The sequence below is a fragment of the Pipistrellus hanaki genome (assembly GCF_964339955.1).
Source record: "Pipistrellus hanaki genome assembly, chromosome: 18".
NCBI classification, from domain to species: Eukaryota; Metazoa; Chordata; class Mammalia; order Chiroptera; family Vespertilionidae; genus Pipistrellus; species Pipistrellus hanaki.
This window is the reverse complement of record NC_140520.1, coordinates 24016136-24036639: the sequence shown is the minus strand read 5'-3', so window position 1 is coordinate 24036639 and position 20504 is coordinate 24016136. Positions and strand designations below refer to the sequence as shown.

General features: G+C 37.9%; 1 protein-coding gene across 4 annotated transcripts in view; it reads right to left on the bottom strand.

The window, feature by feature from the left end:
• HMCN1 (hemicentin 1) overlaps positions 1-20504 on the bottom strand; it is a 343610-nt gene that overhangs the window by 58642 nt on the left and 264464 nt on the right. For all 4 annotated transcript variants that reach the window (XR_014793395.1, XM_084866565.1, XM_084866564.1 and 1 more), the window contains 13 exons: positions 18653-18777; positions 18278-18461; positions 17275-17372; positions 15896-16174; positions 11940-12136; positions 8263-8344; positions 6788-6924; positions 5476-5617; positions 4112-4256; positions 3599-3726; positions 2571-2727; positions 863-984; positions 512-676 (listed from right to left, as the gene is read on the bottom strand). Coding sequence is in view for 3 of the 4 variants with exons in the window: in XM_084866565.1 (XP_084722691.1) it covers positions 512-676; positions 863-984; positions 2571-2727; positions 3599-3726; positions 4112-4256; positions 5476-5617; positions 6788-6924; positions 8263-8344; positions 11940-12136; positions 15896-16174; positions 17275-17372; positions 18278-18461; positions 18653-18777 (1961 nt within the window). In the remaining variant the exon portion in view is untranslated. The remainder of the gene's footprint in view (positions 1-511; positions 677-862; positions 985-2570; positions 2728-3598; positions 3727-4111; positions 4257-5475; positions 5618-6787; positions 6925-8262; positions 8345-11939; positions 12137-15895; positions 16175-17274; positions 17373-18277; positions 18462-18652; positions 18778-20504) is intronic.

The window sequence follows — 20504 nt, the reverse complement described above, 5'->3', positions numbered from 1 at the left end:
CACAGTGGTGGTGCTTGGCTTATATTTATACCTGTGCCCCCTGAAGTGCCCAGCAAAGTACATTTAAAATCATTATTAACAGCTTTATCGAGGCAACATTTACATGTCATAAAATTCACCCATTTAGATGTACAATTCACAAATTTTACTATAGTTACCATAATAGAATTTTAGAATATTTCCATTTTCCTAAAAAAAAAAAAAAAAAAAAAGAAATCAACCAGTGACTTTGTTCAACCTCATGTTTAGTAACAGTGCCCATAACATTCCAGTGATCCTGGTTAGTATATTCAGATCAGTCTTCGATATTATTCTTTTGTTTTTATATTTTTTCTCTCTTCCTTTCCCCCGATCCCCTTCAAACTCTCATTGAATTATTTTCCAGTTGCCGAATTCCAGAAATAGAGATGTAATTTATTCTTTTATTTTGGTGCAAAAAAAGCCAGATGAGGCCATCCATTCATAATTACCGCAGTCGTCCTAAGTGTGTGATCACAGAACTTGATCTTACCCGAGGACTGAATTCTGTAGCCATCTCCCCTGGGGAGCAGTCTGATACCGTTTTTCGTCCAGTGAATTGAGGGAAATGGGACTCCTGACGCAGTGCAGGTAATTATTGTTGGGGTGTGTTTGGTTACTAGGAAGTCCGTAGGCTCATCCGCTATCGAAGGTGGAACTAAAACAACAATAACACACACAAAAAAGGTAAACGTCGTGTTTCCAGCGTGTCCAGATTTCCAAATGTTATAGCATACATTTTTTTCTTTTTCTACACAGAAAGGAAATGTTAAGTGAGAGGAAAAGGCTGGAAGGATGAAGGACGTCAGCGTACCTTGCACTCCACACAGTAAGCCAGCCCTACCTTGGACCGTGAGGTCTACGGTTCTCTTGTCCTCTCCAGCATCGTTTGTCACCGTGCACTCATAGGTGGCCGTGTCATCCACGGAAGGGGAAATGATTACTAGGGAACCTGAGGAAAGGAGCCTAGAAGAAAGATGTTAAAGCCATGAGATACTCTGTATCTGTTTACATACATGTTTCCTGTTAGTTCCACATGGTACCATGTTATGAACTTTTCCCACTTTACCAATAGCATCATTTCTCTGGATACTTTAGGTACCAGACTTGAAGTTCCTATGGCAGTGGCTTAACAGGACCTCAACTTTGTCATCTATAGGAAGCAGTGGGTACAAGGATTGTCTGAAGGGGAGTCTTGCATTTTCAAGATGCTTCTATCACGATCAACCATGCCCTTCTGAGGGAATATATAGTGCAAAGAGCACACTGATGAGAACCACTGTTCACTGAGCATTGAATACACTCCTGGCACCTTCTCAAATGCTTCACATCAATGATCTCTAAATTTCACCAATAACTTTGCAGGTTGATATTTGGTTATTTCCATTGATAGGTGGGTAGTTACCAGTCTGTCTCGTACCTTTCCCCATTTCACATGTCTCCTTACATGTGTTGGATACCCTGGAGATGCATAGTACATATATCAGTAAGTCTTCTCCTTCCAACCTATTTGAAACCAAAGTGTTTAGGAGGCTTAGTAAATATGCATAATATGCATATTTATTTAAATGTTATTTAAATAAGAATATATATATTTTTATGCACTGGCAGTATAGAAACAATTTGACTGAGAGGGAACATATTTGACATGTTTTTTAATCCAAGGGCATTGTACATATTTCAGACTGTGTGTTCCCTCAAGTCACTAAACCCCAATGTCAAAAGCTTCAAAGGCTGAGGAAGAGAGGGAAGCAACAGCAGTTCAAAAGAAACACTTCTAGCTTCATATTTCTTGATGCATTAGAATTGATTTTTGTCAAAGATCTTTTCAAAGAGAACTTTTCTTTTAGGTACTATTGAAAATATTTTGATATGATAACTATTAACTTAATTGTTGCTCATCTAAAGCATAAGAAATTCTTAGTGACTTAAATGTTAAACTTTAAAAATAACATACTGCCTTATTATAAGGTGTAGTAAACCCAGAAAAATTCAAAAGAAAAAAAAAAGGAGAAAATGCTGTTTTTCCTTGCAAATACGCTGCCAAATACATAAGTTGTGTTTCAAGGTATAAAATTTGAGCTTAATTAGACAATTGAAACTTGAATCGTTTTTACAGAATAATTTCTTTTGTACCAAATGATGTGATCATCCTTTGTCCTTCTGAAATGCCAAGAGCTGCTAAAAAAAAACAAAAAAACACCCCCCCAAAAAAAAAAACCCAACAAAACACACACACACCAAAAAAACCACCACCACCACCAACAACAACAAAAAAAACAACCCACGCCAAACACCACCTGCAGAACAGAAATCTAATCCTGTAGACCTTACTAACAGGCTTCGGATAGAAAGGTTGCATGTATGATTCAGATAAAGATTTTGGGTTTGAAAACTAGTTCCATATAAAGGAAAAAAATATTTTCCATACATTAGCTAATTCTTCATACTTTAAGTTATTTGTTGTCTTCATAGCTAGATATAAATCTTAATTATCTTTTAAATATTTTTCTAAATAGGAAGTGGGATTTTTCAATGAAACCATTTCTTACCTGTAGGAATTCTGGTTTTGATCCACATTGAGAAGGTGCCCATTTTTTCTCCAGCTGATGGATGGTTTTGGTATTCCAGTAGCCTCGCAAGCCAGAGTCGTTTGAACATTCACCGTTACAGTGATGTTTGTAGGGCCCAGAGTAATAGAGGGAGGAACTAAAACAGTCACCAAATAAGAGGGAAACACTCAGCAAATATGATGCTGCCCAAGCAAAGTTCATCATTGGCAACATACCTCATAGTTACAAAAAACAAACAAACAAAACAATACCATGGGTGCATTTAAATGGTGTTGTGATGACACCATTCATACAGGGGAGAAAACACGGGCCTGGCCTATTCATAGTACAGTAAGTCCTCAGGTTACGTCAGGGATCTGTTCCTATGGCATGACGTAAAGCGATTTGCAACATAACTCGATTTTTGCCGTAAGTCGGAACCCACACTTAGCACCTACGTCACTAACGTGGAGCACATACACAGCAGTAATGGAGTGAAACAGTAATTCCTGACCTTTACTTGTGGTAAATCAAAAACATAAAGCACTTATGTACATACATCAAAATGATGGAACTTTTTTTTTAATAAATAAATGGGAGATGGTGACATAACCACAAAATGATGTATGTATGCTGAGTCTGATGTAACCCAAGGACTGCCTATATAGTGTAATACATGTAAACAGCCTTGGATAGCAAAGGCTTTTTAAAAATATATATATTTCACTTTTTTATTTGTCATTTTTTTGTTAATTCTCACCTGAGGGCATATTTTTTCCAGTTATTTTTAGACAAAGTGGAAGGAAAAGGGAGACAGAGAGAGGAACATCGATGTGAGAGAGACACATTGGGGCCAGGGAATGAACCTGCAACGGAGATACATGTCTTTGACTGGAATCAAATCCAGGACCCTTCAGTTTGCGGGCTAATGCTCTAGCCACCGAGCCACCGGCTAGGGCTATGAAGGTCTTTAAGACCTTACTGGTTTAGGACAGCAAAGAACATGTTGTTCATAGAAGTGTACTTACCATGGACTTGTAAGTCTATCCGCCTTCGGTCGGTCCCAGCAACATTGGTAGCCATACACAAATACCGCCCAGCATCGGTGACATGTGCTGCCTGGATGTGAAGGAACCCATTTTCCAAGATGGAGTATCTACAAGAAGGATCACAGGAAAGTCCCCAGAGTCAGCCTACTCTGACGACTCACATTCTGGCTGAGAGCACTTTTCACGACTTAGTTCAATCCGTCTCCCAGTCCTTTCCCAGCTTCAGAGATTGCCAAGAAGCTGGTGGAGACCAGGGCTGGGCTGCCAAGGTGCCCAGCATAGGGGCTTGTGATCTTGGAAGGATCATCATCGTTACATATTGCATGTACGTCTTAGGAATGACGCTTCTAAAATACGGTAGCTTGATTCTCATACTAAGACGAAGAGACTCACTCTAATATACCAAGATCCAAACAATGCATTGGACACAGGATTTAAGGATCTGCATTTCAGTTCTTACAGTTGTTTTCACCCCGTATCCAGAACTGTTACCTTGAGTGACTCCCAGAGAGAACAGCCCCGTCCTTTCTCCACGTGATCCTCGGGGTTGGCACACCCTCAGCAAAGCATTCCAACAAAGTTGACTTGTTTAGGTGGATGACAAGACTCTGGGGGCCACTCCTGATGTTCGGAGGAACTGCACGGGAGATGCATATGGAAGACTTCATGTATGTTAATAGCGCAGCCCGAACTAAGACTTTGAAGCCATAACACAAGGTGAGCTTTGAGTCACATCTATCACTTTGCCCACAGCTAATTCAGGTTAGTATATAAATAGAGTCGGGGTTTTATTCCTAAAATATTATTCAAGATATTTGTGTTTAAAAATCCAAGTGTAGATGGGGGAGGGGGTTTTCGATCCCTTATATGGTGTGTGAATTCTGGCTTTCTAGAAGAGAGGCTTACATAAAAATCAGCTTTAGCCTGATGCAAATTAAAGATGATAGTTCTTATTTCTCTCTGGCCAAATAATGGTCAGAGAATGTTAACACTGGCACCACTTCGCTTTAAATGGAGAACAGAAAGTGGGCTGTTTTAACAAAAGGCACATCTGTGATCAATCATACAAGTCTCAGAGCATGCATTTTATTAATCATCACATGCATATGGGAATAGGGAACCTGAATTTTAATTTTAGGAGTAGAGATATTAGTTGTGTGGGTCACCTAATATCCTGCAAAGTTTCATACATGAAAAATCCAAAGGGACTGTTTTGGTGCAAAGTCTGTATTATCTTCCTCAAGCTTGGCAAAGTTTAGTGTTTAGATTTTATGTTCAATAAAACTGAAATTCAATGGCGGTTTCTGTCTAGTACATGTATACTAAAACACCAACATCAATAAAGGCATGGCTCAGTGTTTGAGTGCCTCCTATGGATTAGAAGGTCAGGGTTCAATTCCCAGTCATGGCACATGCTGCGTTGAGGGGGTGTGCAAGAGGCAGCCGATCAATGATTCGCTCTCATCATTGATATTTCTATCGCTCTCCCCTTCTTCCTTCCTCACGGAAATCAATAAAAATTATTTAAACAAAGTGAACTAAATAATGCGCCACTTGTCATTTGGAAATTTAGTGTGTTAACTTCCTGAATGGCTCTAATCTGAATGAAACGAAACATTAGGATATACTGATGACAATGGGCATATATTATCCTTTAAGCTAGAGTAATATGCCTTTAATTATTTTTTTTGGAATTGAGTTAGTTTGAATATGGCCATAATACAAATACTATATATTGTCTTTTTCTAAAGAAATAGAAACCACAAGAATTATTATACTCATTAAAATGGTTATTATCTACTTGAATGCTCTTGGCTAAATTTTTACATTGTGAACCAATGACTAATTTTTCTCACCATTGACAGTGAGAATAAAGTCTCTTGTAGTCTTTCCTGCAATGTTGCTGGCAGCGCAGGTGTAATTGGCTGTATCACCTGGATCCGCATTGTTCACTTGCAAGTATCTACCCCCAGATAGGATTCGGACTCGAGGTGTTGCCTGGATTCAGCAAGGAAAACATGTCATTAAAATGTCAAGGCAAGGAAGTGAAACGTTAAGTTTATAACATCAGTAGTCACTGTAGTAAACTGTAGGGCATCTATTTAACAGTCCACTTTGTCTGCTCCCCACCATTATCCTGGAATCAAAACTCAGGAGGCCCCTGGCCAGTGTTTGTTAGTGGTTAGAGCTTTGGCCAGAACATACCTGGGTAGTCATTCTATCCCAAGTGCAGAGGCAACCAATTGATGTCTCTCTTCTCTCTCTCTCTCCCCCTCCCTCCCTCCCTCCTTGGTATTCTCCCTCCCTCCCTACCACCCTTCCATTCACTCTAAGATATCAATGGGAAAAATATCCTCAGGCGAAGATTAACAAAAAAAACTATGAGAATATGCATATATGCATTACCCATGAACACAGACAATAGAGCTATGAAGGCCTGGGGGCAGTGGGAGCAGGGTGGAGTGAGTCAGTGGGGAAAAAAATGCAAATCTGTAATACTTTCAACAATAAAGATATAAAAACAAAAAAAAACAACAAAAAAACAAAAAACAACAACACAAAACACACCCAGGAGAACCATGTCTTTGATTGTGGTTCAGGCAAAGACATCATAAATGTCCCCCAGTTCCCCTCGCCACAGTGATCCACTCAAGGATGGGCAGGCCACCCAAGCTGGGCCTGGGAAGCTTCAGAGAGCCAGTAACCGGGTTCTTCAAGGATTCGTCCCAGACTCCTGATGTGGCACAGGCTCTTGGGGTTCCTCCTGAGGTCCAAGTCTGGACCAGGGGATTGAGTAATAGGGCTGCTGTAGAGACTTGGCAAGATAAGTCAGTTCTTTGGACACTCTGAAGGTTAATTTTCTATCAAGAACAGAAACAACTGAGTGTTTCAAATCCAACTTGAATCCATGGGCTCCAGGAGACACATGCTTGGGCCAATTTACAGCATGTCTGGGACCAAAATGCCTATCTTCTGATCCATAACTAGTAACTAACTACCCTCGTTAAAGTTGAGAAAAGAAGGCTGATCTAAGGACCCTGTGCCCACCCCTGCAATATTGAAAAACTAGTAGCCTGATGTTTGGTTTTGTCTACCTAGCAAAGACTCCACAACTGATTTTTTCTTTTTCTTTCTCAAAATGAATCCTTGAAAGTTACCAAGACTTACCTGTAACCGTTCTCCATTTTTAAACCAAGTGATGACAGGTGGGGGCACTGCATCCGATTTGCATTCCAGTGTCACCTGTCTGTTCCGTAACACAGTGAAATCCTGGGGCCCGTCTGTTCCAGCAATATTAGGGGGCACTGGGTGTGAGAAAAAATACACCGAGGCTTTCAATAAATGAGATGTAAAAGGATCTGAATTATAATATGTCATCAACAGATATTGCTTCTGCTATATGAGATAAAAAAGGCAGATACTTAAAAACATTACTCATTCAGTTTATGGTACAAATGATTACAAATAGTGGCATGTGTTTTTACTTACTTCATACATTTACATACATTAAGTAATGAAATTCTTCCACAGCCACATGGCTAACATAATCACATTAACATCACCATTTACCAAGTAAAGAAACTCTGGCACAAAGGAGGGACTCCATGTGCAGGATACACTTAGTAATGACTTCCCCTGAACATCAGATCTTAAAAGCACTAAATTAGGGTCTATAAAAATATTTAGAAATGTATGTTTTTCTTAATATGCAGAGAAATATCTTTTTAACGTAACATATTATAACACACAATTTACATGTCAATATTGGCAGGTCTAATGGGTGTGCAGGGCAGGAGGGTGGAGGAGGACACTCCTGTGCTACACCAGCCCTACAGTTTGCACTGCCTCATCATTCAGGTATTTTATGATAATCGGATAAAAATGTGCTTAGTTTTTTTTTTTTTAAAAAAGCTCCCCTTCATGAAGAGCAATTCCTACTTCTATGCTAGAATGTAACTGGTCCAACTTTTTAGAACATAATTTGGTGGCCTTAAATGTGTGTGTGTGTGTGTGTGTGTGTGTGTAAACAAGCAAGATATTTACAGGAATTCATCAAACTAAGATAATTAAGAAATAGGCCAACATGTATATACAATGATGTTTATCGCAGTGTTGCTTATACTGGTGAAAATACAAAAACAACCTAACTATTCAAAAATAAGGAATGGGTTAAATAAATGATGGTATAAACATTAAATGGAATACTGTGCTATTACCAAAAAGTAATTTTATAACGATATATTTTTTGACATGAAAACATACTCACCATTCCATTAAGTGAGATTGAGAACCAGGTTAACTACTATATGCTCTGTGACCACATTTTTGTGACAAAATACTAATCTGAAAATGGTCTTATCTTTGTGGTGTAAGATTATGAATTACACAATTTTTATTTTATCATAACTTATATTGATTTTAAATATGAATTATTTGTGCAGGATCGAAACAAGTAACAGAATGCACTGAATTATTCCTTAAAAGCATTTGATCAGTAAAATATAAGCATCAGATTTGAAAAACACATATTTCCTAATGCATAATCATATGGTCTACTGTGGAGTTGCCTCATGTTCCATAAAATATGGCTTCTAACTAGGTATCAGGGTATAGTGGACTGCCAAACATTTTGCCAAATTTACCGTGCACTCTCACTAAATATTCTTTATCATCATCTCCCGCAGGACTGGAGGCCAGGCATGTATATCTTCCTGTATCTTCAACCTACAAAAATCCAAGGAAATTACTATGTTGGTTTTGATTATGAGAATAAACATCCACTAGAATGAATTTGAAAATCTCACACCAAGCAAGATCTCATTAAGATGGCACAATAGCCAAAACCAGTTTGGCTCAGTGGATAGAGCGTCGGTCTGCAGACTGAAAGGTCCCAGGTTCGATTCCTGTCAAGGGCATGTATATTGGTTGCGGGCACATCCCCGGTAGGGGGTGTGCAGGAGGCAGCTGGTTGATGTTTCTCTCTCATAGACGTTTCTAGCTCTCTATCCCTCTCCCTTCCTCTCTGTAGAAAATCAATAATATATATATATATATATATATATATATATAAAGATGGCGCAATAATGAATATTAATAAACTGTTTTAACATTCGTGATTAGCATTCACTTATCGAGCATTACTTGGCATCTCTATTCTGTGTAATTCTATGTTTTAACAGGGTTTCGGCACTTTAATCTCAGAATAATTGCATGACAGACTGGATGCTTAATGTTTATTAAAGAAACAAGTATTCACGAGTTTGAATGTCACACTGAAAACTTCAAAAAGAGTCTTCCTAAAGTAAATAAAAATTAGGTAAGTAAGTGAATGAATAAATATCAGGCTATATAATAAAGCACATGAATGCCACATTTTGAATCTGCCTTTGACATACATGAGGAAACAATAGGGCTCTATTATGTGATTTGGCTGCATGCAGTGGTGACTGACAGCAAAATCTATTATTTTCTCACTAAAACCAGAAACATTTCTTTCAAAAAACCTCATGCATAGTTTCCACTGGAAGTGTTAGCCTTCATTCATACGTTTGACGTTGTTTTGTAGAAATGGCCCATGCTTATGTGTGAGTAAAGTATACTCTGGGAAACAGATGATCTTACTACTGTCAAAAATCTATTTTGGAAAAGTAGGAAAATCTTGTTTTCATTTATTTTACTACTTGAACATTCCTAGTATATTGGAAATTTTAAAATTCTTACATTCAAAACTGACTTTATAGGTTATGGAAAAACTTTTTGGTAGGCTGCAAAAACTCCTTTGAAAGCATTTAAGACGAGTATGTTAAGACTAGTATTTTTGGAAAAATACTTAAACACAATTCTAGAAGCATGGCACTCACCCAGTCCTTCAATTAAGAGTGTCAAATGCCGTGCTACTGCCTAGAGAATAATTCCTGAATTTCTCATCATATTTTCAAAGCCTTTGAAAGTCAACTCTCCTCAACCAACTCATTTTCCCCCCAAATAATAATCTCCCTGCACTTGTCCTGACTTAGCCAAACTTGAACCATCATTCATGACTATTCTTAAATCTTGCCTCCTCCGAGAAATATTTCCTGGAGGCTTATGCCCTTCAGGACAACAACGGTCATTATTTGTAGCTACATTTTTAAAGATGTGTTCTGTTAAATAGGGTGTTTGAAAATGATAGCTCATCAGTTATTTTTTTTAGAGTAAGATTTTGCAGAGTTGTTGACAGGTGCTGTGGCTCACAAAGGAGGAGAAGGCACAGTACATAGGTTTCCAAGGCTACTTGGTCATTTAATTCTTCCCTCTTTGGATTCAACCACAGATGAATGTTTGACAAAAGATGTCTTGGGAAACGCTTGTCTCTACCACACATTTTAGAATTTGCAAAACATCCATTATGTGCCAGGCAACCTATATGTTATAGATATGTACATGAAAAGAGAAAAGCAAAGCATAATTTAGTAAGTATATTAAGCGAGATGTATATGAAATGTTACGGAAACAGAGGAGTGGAGGAACCAGCAGTCTTTATACTTGATTGTATTAAAATTTTCACTGCTATAACGTTTTTAATGGTTTTCCTATTTCTTTTCCTAATTTTATCATACGCGTAGCTTTATTTCTCCTAGACAACTGAAAACTTATTGAAGGCTGAGAAATGTCTTATGGATTATGCTGGTATTCTCCACAACAGCTAGAACACGTGGGTCACCATTTAACGCTCTATGCATCTCTGTCTTGTTTGGCTACAACCCAAATTTTCATTCTTGCCTTTAAGATTTACTGCATTGTGGCCTTAATCTCCCTCTTAAGCTTTACTTATTTATTCATTTGCATTTATGATTCTTTTATAAGTGTACAATTTATATAATCCACATACTTTCCTGTCTTCATGCTATTCTTTATGTTACAAAATTCTTTCACTTCCTTTTTGGCCTATTGAAATTACAGGACTCAATGAGGGCATGCGACAGGGGGTAGGGGAGGTAGGGAAAGTCAATGCAAAAGGATATATATATATATATATATATATATATATATATATATATTACTATGTGTAATACCTTAAACAATAAAAAAAGAAGAAGAAGAAATTACAGCATTCAAGTGGTTTGCTAGCTGGAGCTGGGTTTTCTCTGGGTTACTGCATTGTCTGATGGAAAAAAGAAGGGAAGGGAAGGTGTGCTCTCCTTGGTGTTAGAGATGAGAAGTGTGCTTAGCTCCACTGGCTTCTGAAGCAGATCCAGGATTGAGGCTGAGCTCCATCACTGAGCAGCAATAAGTACTCGGCAGGCAAGTGCTTAATCTCTCAGGATTTGCTTGTGGGTTTGTAGGATGGGGATAAAGACATGTCATGAGGGTCACAATTATGATAGATCCATAGCTGAACACAGGACCAGCACAATTTATAATTCTCAGCTTTCTTTTTCCATCTCCCTTTCCTTCCTTCCTCTTTCCTCAGTGAAAATGCAAACAAAATATAATTAAACAATTTGCTATTCTATTTTAAAATGAATGATTATAATAACAATAATAGCAGCAGCAATAGATCTATCTAACACTATTTTAGAATCACTACATGCCTGTGGCATCAGTCTAAGCATGTGTGTTAGATTATCTCTGGGTCCCTAAGTGTATGAGTTAGGTATTGTCATCTTTCCCCCTCAGTTCACAGATGAGAGCATTGGGCCACAGGTGGGTAATATATGTAATATAAGTCTTGTCTTTATTAGAACAGAAGCCTATTCCATTAAGATATTCCAGACATATTCCCCTTAAATATACTTACATTTCTGATTAATTTCCTTAAACACAAGGAAATAGCCAATTTTACTGAATGGTTCATTTTTAAAAAAAATGGTGTCTCTTTAGATTTTTAGTTGTGGTAGTTCATTTTGAAGATCAAAAGTGCTCTTTGAGGCTTCATATATATGTATGTTGAATTGCTTTTTGGCAGTTCCATAAAGTGCTACATGGCACAAATTAATAGCTTCTAAAAATATTTGATTAGTTATAAACAAGGAAAATTTATAAAAATTAATGTGCAGATATCTTACTTCTTTCTCAAAATAGGTGATTTTACTCTTGTGAAAAAAGTATTTTGGGAAAGTAAAAAAAAAAATCTTTTGATACTTCCACTTCTTTTTACTCATGTTACCTTGTAAGTGTCTACCCAGTCATGCCTATTGTAGGACCAATCTATCATTGCTGTAGTTATGGAGAGCTGTGATGTATTCCAATTCAAAGATACAATTTCCCCAACATTTCTCATATATCAGCAAGGGAGAAGCTGCACTGGGGATAAAATAATTGTATGAGCTGAACTTACCTGACTAGTAGATATTCGAAGAACCTCTCCTCCTCCAAGAGTTTGCACCTGATCTGTCTGGGGAAGGGGCCGTCCATCCTTCATCCAGGTAATTTTAGGAGCTGGGATTCCAGACGCGATGCAGGTAAGTTCAAGTGGATTATTAACAATCACCGATATCTCTGTAGGTTCTTCAGATCCATTGATATGAGGTGGTTCTATTGAAAGGAAATTAGAAGAAACAAAATAAACTTGCTGTTTCATAAAGTACTACTGACTAGAAAATCTTTAAAAGAAAACTTGACTCAAATTTATGGTTCAGCCCAGCCTGTGTGACTCGTTGATTGAGTTGTCTACCTATGAAACAGGAGGTCATGGGTTCCACTGCCGGTCAGGGCACATGCTCAGGTTGTGGGCTCGATCCCCAGAATGAGGTGTGCAGGAAGCAACCAATCAATGATTCTCTCTCATTATTAATGTTTTTATCTCCCTCTCCCTCTCCCTGCCTCTCTGAAATCAATAAAAATAGAAAAGAAATGTATGATTCATATGATACAATCTAATTAGAACAGGATACCAAAATAATTACTAGACGTTATTACCATTTAAAAAATGGCAATGTTTTAAAATGGACGGCTCGTGGGTATAACACATCACGAAGTACCGTGTTTCCCCGAAAATAAGACATCCTCCGAAAAGAAGACCTAGCGTATGGAAAGGTAAGACATCCCCTGAAAATAAGACCTAGTGCAACTTTGGGAGAAAAAATTAATATAAGACACTGTCTTATTTTCAGGGAAACAGGGTAACAAGCGATTACAAAGTAGCTACACCTCAGTAATCGAGGTTCAGATCATTAGAGCAGTCTTACTTAACTGTGAAGATTTGAAAATAATAAAAAGCAAACCCATCTTTTTCAAAGAGAGATACTTAAACACAGTTGTGTGTTTTTGCACCTTTAAAAAAAAACCAGTTTCAACAAAAGCAACAGGCAAATGCTAGGCAATTTTGCTATCAGCTCTTCAATGCAGAACTTTAAGAGGAAATGGTCACTAAGCAGGAGAAAAAATAGTTACATTTGGAGGCCATTTCTGCATAAAACACATTTGTTATGTCTGGCAGAAACACTTTCCTTTTTCGTTATTTATATTTCTAAATTATCACTCTCAAGGGGATGTTAAGGAATCTAGACCCTTGAAAGGAACAATAAGGTTTTCAGTTCAACTGTTCCTATGTTTGGGAATCCCTTTGAAACAGACCTCCCTTATAAAGATCATTCAAGTTTTCTACCAACATTTCCAGCTTACTGTTTCGTAAGGCTGCCAACATAGCTGTTGGACAGCTCCAAATATTAACTGTCTTCTTGTGTTTTTCTTTATTTTATTTTTATTTTTTTAAATCAGGCAAATAGTTTAGAACAGAGGCTCAGAGGAAAGGATCTGGAGTCCAACAGCCTGAGTTTGAATCCTATCTCCAAAAATTAGTAGGTTGGTGAATTTGAACACATCTCAAAATAAGGATGGTACTGTTATTTCACTGTAGGATTGTTGTGAGGATTTAATGAGATCATCTGTGAACAATGTATATTCCTTTTGTGTTTCTGAATCTGTTTTATTTTATAGTTAAAGTTTAAAGACAGTTATTACTTATTATAATGCCTGCTACAGCTGTTGTTATTATTAAAACCCACCTCCTAAAAATTTCTACCTATGGTCATCATCTTTCTTTCTGGAAAAAGGAGGATATATTAAATCTGTGTTTATAGATTATAATTAAGAGATCAGCCAAAACATATTTCTTTAAGTGTATTGTAAGTTGATTCACTATTTCTTGCTTAAAAGATTTGTGTCTCCATGTTGTTTACTGAATTAAGTAAAAGCTCTATATTACAGCTCCCAAGGCTTTCATATTATGGCTTAATTTATCTTTATAATATTATCTACTTTAATAAACTTACTTCAACAAGTTCAGCGCTCTCTTGTTCTGTGACTTTTCTAATGCTATGCCTTCCAGTGAAACATTGTCCACTAATCCTGTTTCCTAACTGAGCATATTCAAGGACAACCAAGGTCACATGAATGTAAGTTCATTTGTAAAACTATATATCCTTCCTTGATTATCTCAACAAACTATGAAATTTCTTTCCCTTTTAATTTCTGTAGTGTGTTGTCTGTATCACTCAAAAGCATGCCTCTAATTCTTCCCTTTTTTTTTTTTTTTACTCTGGGCAATTCTTTATTTCTCTCCTTTGCTGTTTATTTATTACTAGTAGCTCTGCACATGAAACCGTGCGCCAGCAGCTCTCTGTGGGGCCTGGCAGCTCCATGCCCACTGCCCAGAGGCTCTCCGCGGCCAAGAGGCTCTCCATGATCAGGGTTGGACGCTTGCCTTATCACCATGGTGACAAAGCAAACATTCTGCCAGGTCACTCATGCTGCCTGCTCTCAGTGGCCACCTCCCCAGGACTGGGGGACTCTGCTTCACCTGTGTTCAAATCCACAACTAAGTCCCAACACCGCTACCTGCCATTCTTATCAGAATACACTTTCCTCTCACCTCCATCTGAGCTAAAAAACACTGACTTGGACCCATATCTCCTTCCTCCTGGCTATAGGTGCCTACCCAATATTATTTATTTGTTTATTTTGCATTAACAGACCCTGAGTTTGTGCTCTTTCAGTAGAGAGCAGGTGGAGTGGCATGTGGAGATTCTGACCCATAGATACTCATGGGATTTCTAAGAAAGTCCCTAAAGGGCCAACTCTTTGCCCTATGAACTTTTCCTGCTCTATTGCTGCATCCAGTGGTTCTTCAGCGAGGGGGGGGGGGGTGGTGTTGAGCAAAGAATGCGTGATCCTGGAACTACGATATGAAGGCCTGGAGAACTATAAATATCTGAACTGATGAACCAATACCTCTACCGCCTACCTCCAAGTATCTTGCTCAGCAAGGGAAACAGAAGTTCTTTGTTCCAGTTGCCATCTTTTTAGATGTCTTGTTTTTCCTAAACATAATTTCCTAAACATAATACACTGATCTCCTGCTCTAAGTAGCTCTCCACTCTGCAGTAAGAGTGGCCTTTTCAAACTGCAACTCTACTCATGGCATTCCACTTAGTAGAATTTTTACTGGTTTCCCATTGTTCTAGGACAAAAACCAACATTTTTAATGTGGCCGACAAAGCCCTTCATAGCCTGGGCCCTGTCAAAACCCCTCAGCTTTGTTTTGTAGGATTTTCTCCCTTGCTTTTGGTCTTCTCGCCAAAATGGACTTTCCAGAACCACTAATACACCAAGACACCTCCCACCACATGGATGGAATTAAGATGAGAATAGCAGTTTCCCAAATTAGCACATTGACATTCACATTCTGAGGGTAACACTGATTCAAGGGTAGCGTTTTTCAGAATTTAAGGGAATTAGCTTTCAACAGATGCTGGAATGCAGAAATGTCTCCTCTTTCCATGGAGCCAGTTTTCAAATCTGTCTTCAGAAAATGAAATTTTTATAAACTCTTCAGCTGGGAAGGCTATTCTTTGTAAATGACTCTAACAACATTAGTGTTATTTTTCTACATCCAGAAATGCACCATGATTCTGAGTTCATGAATTCCTAAAGGGTTTTTCCTTCTCTCTCTCTCCCCACTCACTGCCTCTCCCTGGGCCAGGGACTGCATTTTCAGGCCTGTATGAGTACAACAGGCTCTTCTATGAATTCTTCACTCTGTCATCAGAAGGAATTTGGGGGAGGTGAAATCTAGTTGTAACACATCCCTGTTTGAGCTTTTTTACTGCCTTTGTCAAGGTGTCAAATTCTCTAAAATGTTCCCAAGGCTCTTCACGGTTTGTATCTTTCCAGTCTCGTCTTTTGCTATGCCTCCTTTCTCACTCAGTTCAGTGAGTGCAGATGGACAACTCAAGCTCTACCGTTTTCAGGTGAAAGATGTAGGCAACTCCTCAGTATTGAAAGTTTACATACCTAGGACCTTTAGGTTAAAGTGTTTGCTGACTTCTCCAGCTTCATTGGAGGCAATGCAGGTGTACCTTCCCGAGTCTTCGGTCTCTGCTTTGATGAGTTGAACGACCATTCCTTGAGTGCTTACTGTCAGATGGTCATCAAGCCCCAGAGGCTGGCTATCCCTAAGCCATGACATCCGGGGAGTTGGGGTCCCATCGGTGAGGCATGTCATGGAGGTAGAACTGCCCTTGACAACGGTGATTTCCTCTGTTCCCATGGCATTGTTGAGATTTGGTGGTACTGCACATAAAAGAAAACGGGCACATTGTATGTATCTACTTTAATAATTTGAGATCAGGTCAGATTAAAAAGTTGAAGAGTTCAATTCGTTTTATAGTGTTTCTATGCTCTGTAAAAATATAGAATTTAAAATAGCATGTAACGAGTTGAAGATTTCACTATAAAAACATGTGTTAGGTAGGCTAATTACTAATCTTTTAAAGTATTAGCAGTTAAACCTCAGGATTGTTTCTTACAGAACATACAATGTTCCAATGTGTTTACATTTTGGCCATTTTTTTTTAAACTACATAGGTTTCTCTCTTCAACTTGTTATAATACATATTGTAAATTCCAGAAGTATATTTTCAACTACTTTCAATAAATAAAATAATAGTATATTCTAGAGCAAGTTTTATATAAGCCAACATCAGTCATTTGTTGGTATATTAATATATTAAATAGTTACTTGACTATTCAGAGTTGTCCTTGGGGATTGAGAAATCTAGACCAGAAAACCTTAATATTTCAGAAATGAAATGTTGGGAGTTCTCTATCCATACACAGAGAGACATATGTAGGGTGTCCCAAAAATGTATATACCCTGTATATATGATAGCTCAATTGAACTTCCTTCCTTCCTTCCTTCCTTCCTTCCTTCCTTCCTTCCTTCCTTCCTTCCTTCCTTTCTTTCTTTCTTTCTTTCTTTCTTTTCTTTCCAGACTGAACCCATTGGAATGAATAATTATTCAAAGTGTATATATTTTGGGGACACCCTGTTTAGACTCACATTTTCGATACTGTAAATGGGCCACTAATAATATTAGAAAACAGCCTGAACTGTCTATTTGTATTTAAGGAATGGTCTTATGTCTGGATTGAAATGCTATTTAAAACATTTTTAGATTTGTCTTAATGCAAAATTACAGGTTAGAAGAGCATTTTGGCAAACAGACAGTATGCTCTAACAAATATGAAACCCTTGGAAGAAAATGTGTTCTTCCCTAGTTGGCAAAATCCTATTTTACCAAGCTTTTCTGAGATGGCAATATCAAAATATACATGCATGTTGCTGAACACTAGGTCCATGGTAAAACACTAGAGTCACTTCTGCGACATACCAAACACTTGAAGGCTATAATGTTTATTATCCACCCCAGCTCTGTTGGAGGCCACACAAGTATACACAGCAACATCAGACACCTGGGCTCTCACAATCCTGAAAAACAATTGGACCCAACAGTTCATAATTTGATCCCATCCAGCATACACATATAAAATACCTATGGCTTAAATATAGATATAGGAAGTGATTTATGTTGGAAAAGTTTAGATGCGAAGGTTATAACCATCCATCATAAACCACAAATGCCTCAACTGTAATTTATCCTACAAAGTTGATTAGACACTGACAGTAAGCCACTGAAAATATAAAACAGTTTGAGAGGTGAATATTTTTCAAGTACATTCTAATAGAGAATGATATTCATGTGGAAAAAAAAAATCACAGGATTTAGTAGGCATCTTCCTATCATTTGCCTATAAATTTTAGCTAAAATAGTTGTTCTCAGAAATATACTGAGTGGCCAGATTATTATGATCTCTGAATGCATAATAATCTGGCCACTCAGTGTATATCCTATATAATAAAAGGCTAATATGCAAATTGTCCCCTCGACCAGGAGTTTGACCAGCAGGCAGGCTGGCCAACTGCCCATGTCTCCTCCCCCGGGCCAGGCTGGCTGGACCCCACCCATGCACTGGGCCTCTAATACACACACACACACAGACACACACACATACACACACACACTGAGTGGCCACATTATTATGCATTCAGAGATCATAATAATTTGGCCACTCAGTGTATATATGTAATAGATACCTCCTTTACAAAGGAGCTATTTTACATAATTTACTAAAATATGAAATAAGAATAAAAAGCCAATGCAATTAAATATTTGTCATCCTCCCCCTTCTAAAAAGATACTGAACAGGACAACAAACAATATTAAAAACTTAGGAAAAAAAATTCCTTAAACACGATTTAGATAAGTTAAAGTCTAAAGTTACTGAGACTTTATCTGTCCAGCAAACAACAAATCACAGGCAATAAAAGCTGACCTAAGGACCTGCCCTCCTGACAGCAACCGGATGTGGGAGGACAGAGGCACAGGAAGTCCGTTCTTCAGCCAGTTTATCTGGGGTGGAGGCGTCCCCGTGGCTCGGCATTCGATATTTATTGAAGTGTCCACCAAGGCCGTTAGCTTCTCTGCTTCTTCGTTATTGCCCCTGATGGCAGGTGGAACTACGTCATGCAGAAAACGGGAGAGGGAAGGGGGTGGGTGCGTGTTACTAGTTCAAATCGTCTCACAAGGAACCCGCAATGACATCGTATTTTCAAATGAAATGCCGCAGACACCTACTGCTGGACCTTTAGATTGTACTGAGAGGGCCCCGAAGGAGCGCAGCCAAGAGAGGGTGGCATTCCATACTTACCGTAAACGTTTAGGTTAAAAATTCGGTCTTCCTCTCCAGCAGGATTAGTGGCCACACACGTGTATTTCCCCATGTCGGACGGGAGAGCTCCGTGAATGATTAACGTGCTGCCTTTGGCTGTCACCCTGCAGCAGGGGTGATAAAAGAGCACTGAGACCATTTGTATAGAGCAGAAATCTGGAAGAATTACCCCGGATTAGGGTGTTCTTTTAAAGAACACAGACCTCAGAGGGAAGGCAGGCGAGGTTCGGTGAGGTGCTGGGTGTGGGTAAGAGATTAACCGAAGAACCTGTATGCATATAAGCATCACCAATGGACCCAGACAATGGTGGGGAGGGGGGCAGTATAGGCCAGGGCTGGGGTGCAGGGCAGGCTGGGAGAGGACAATGGGGGCAAAAGTCATCTGGAAAAGTTTCAACAATAAAGATTTAATAAAGTTTAATTAAAAAAAAACACACACCACGCCATAAAATAATGGTTCACATATTTTACACTAACTACATGGAAACCTGAAAAGTCAGAGCTAGTCAAACAGATGGAGATTTCAGGCAACCAACTAAAATTCTACAGTCAAGGGTCTCATATGTCCACTGCCTCCTTATGGGAATAAAGGAAACGAAAAAATTAGATTAGGAACTTCTCTATCCAAAGACACTGTTTTTCTTTTCTTCCCCTCCCCTCATACTTAGAATATTTTATCTTTAGTTGTCAATGAGATTTGAATTAAATATTTAAAATTCTGGCATGAAAATTGAAAAATGCTACAATGAGAAATTAAAGAATATATATTAAAAAACAACAACAAAAAACTAATTATAACCCTGGCTGGTATGCCCAGTGGTTAGAATGTTACCAAAGGGTCATGGGTTCGATTCCCAATATCTGGGTTGCAGGTTCAATCGCAAACCCTGGTTGGGGTATGTGCAAAAGGCAACCAATGGATGTGTCTATCTCACATCAATGCTTTTCTCTCTGTCTCTCTCTCCCTTCCCACTCTCTTTCACTCTCTGGAAATCAATGTAAAAAATATTCTCAGGTGAAGATTAACAAAATAACAACAACAACAAAATCTAGTTATAAACACTGTTGATACTTAATGAGAGGGGGTGGAATAGAATAATTTATTTAAACTGTGACACCAACTCAGGATTATGTTTGCGTGTATTTTGCCAACATTTTTCTAGAAGTTGCTAAAGCTTTTCCTTTGAACTGTGTAAATGGTAAATAATAACGACACATTTAGATGATCAAAGATACTTAAGTTAAGATCATTGTATTATTGATTCTCTCCACAGACCAATTATCAAACAAAACTTCCTGTTTTATAAAGATATTACATTGCTATCTATAGTTACTCCTATAATGGTGATTTTATTAGTTTCTTCCAGTGTCAAAAGTAAATAGTCCATTTCTAACATACCATGTTATTAAATATGGTTATTGAGAATTACAATAATATTTTCTGGTTCTATTTCATTTTTTCTCTTTGAAAATGTGAATTTTAAAATCCCACGAGTTTAACCATCTGAATGAAAAAACACGCACAAAACCAACAAGTTGCTAAAACCATGGAAAAATAATTAGTTGACTTTGGAAAACTTCTTTTATTTGATTGATGAATTGTTCTACTTATAAACAAATAATCAATGAAGTAGATTTAAGAATAAATACAGTTAGACTCTTCATATAAAATAAGTGAAAGATTGTAAATTCCTAGGTACAAATATCTTATGTAAGATCTTTAGGTCTATCTTTCTTTAAATTATGCATCTTCAATTCATTAACTAGAAAGTACACTCCAAACTGTTAAATTAAAAATTTTGGTATAAAGTGATAAAGACTGCAATATGTT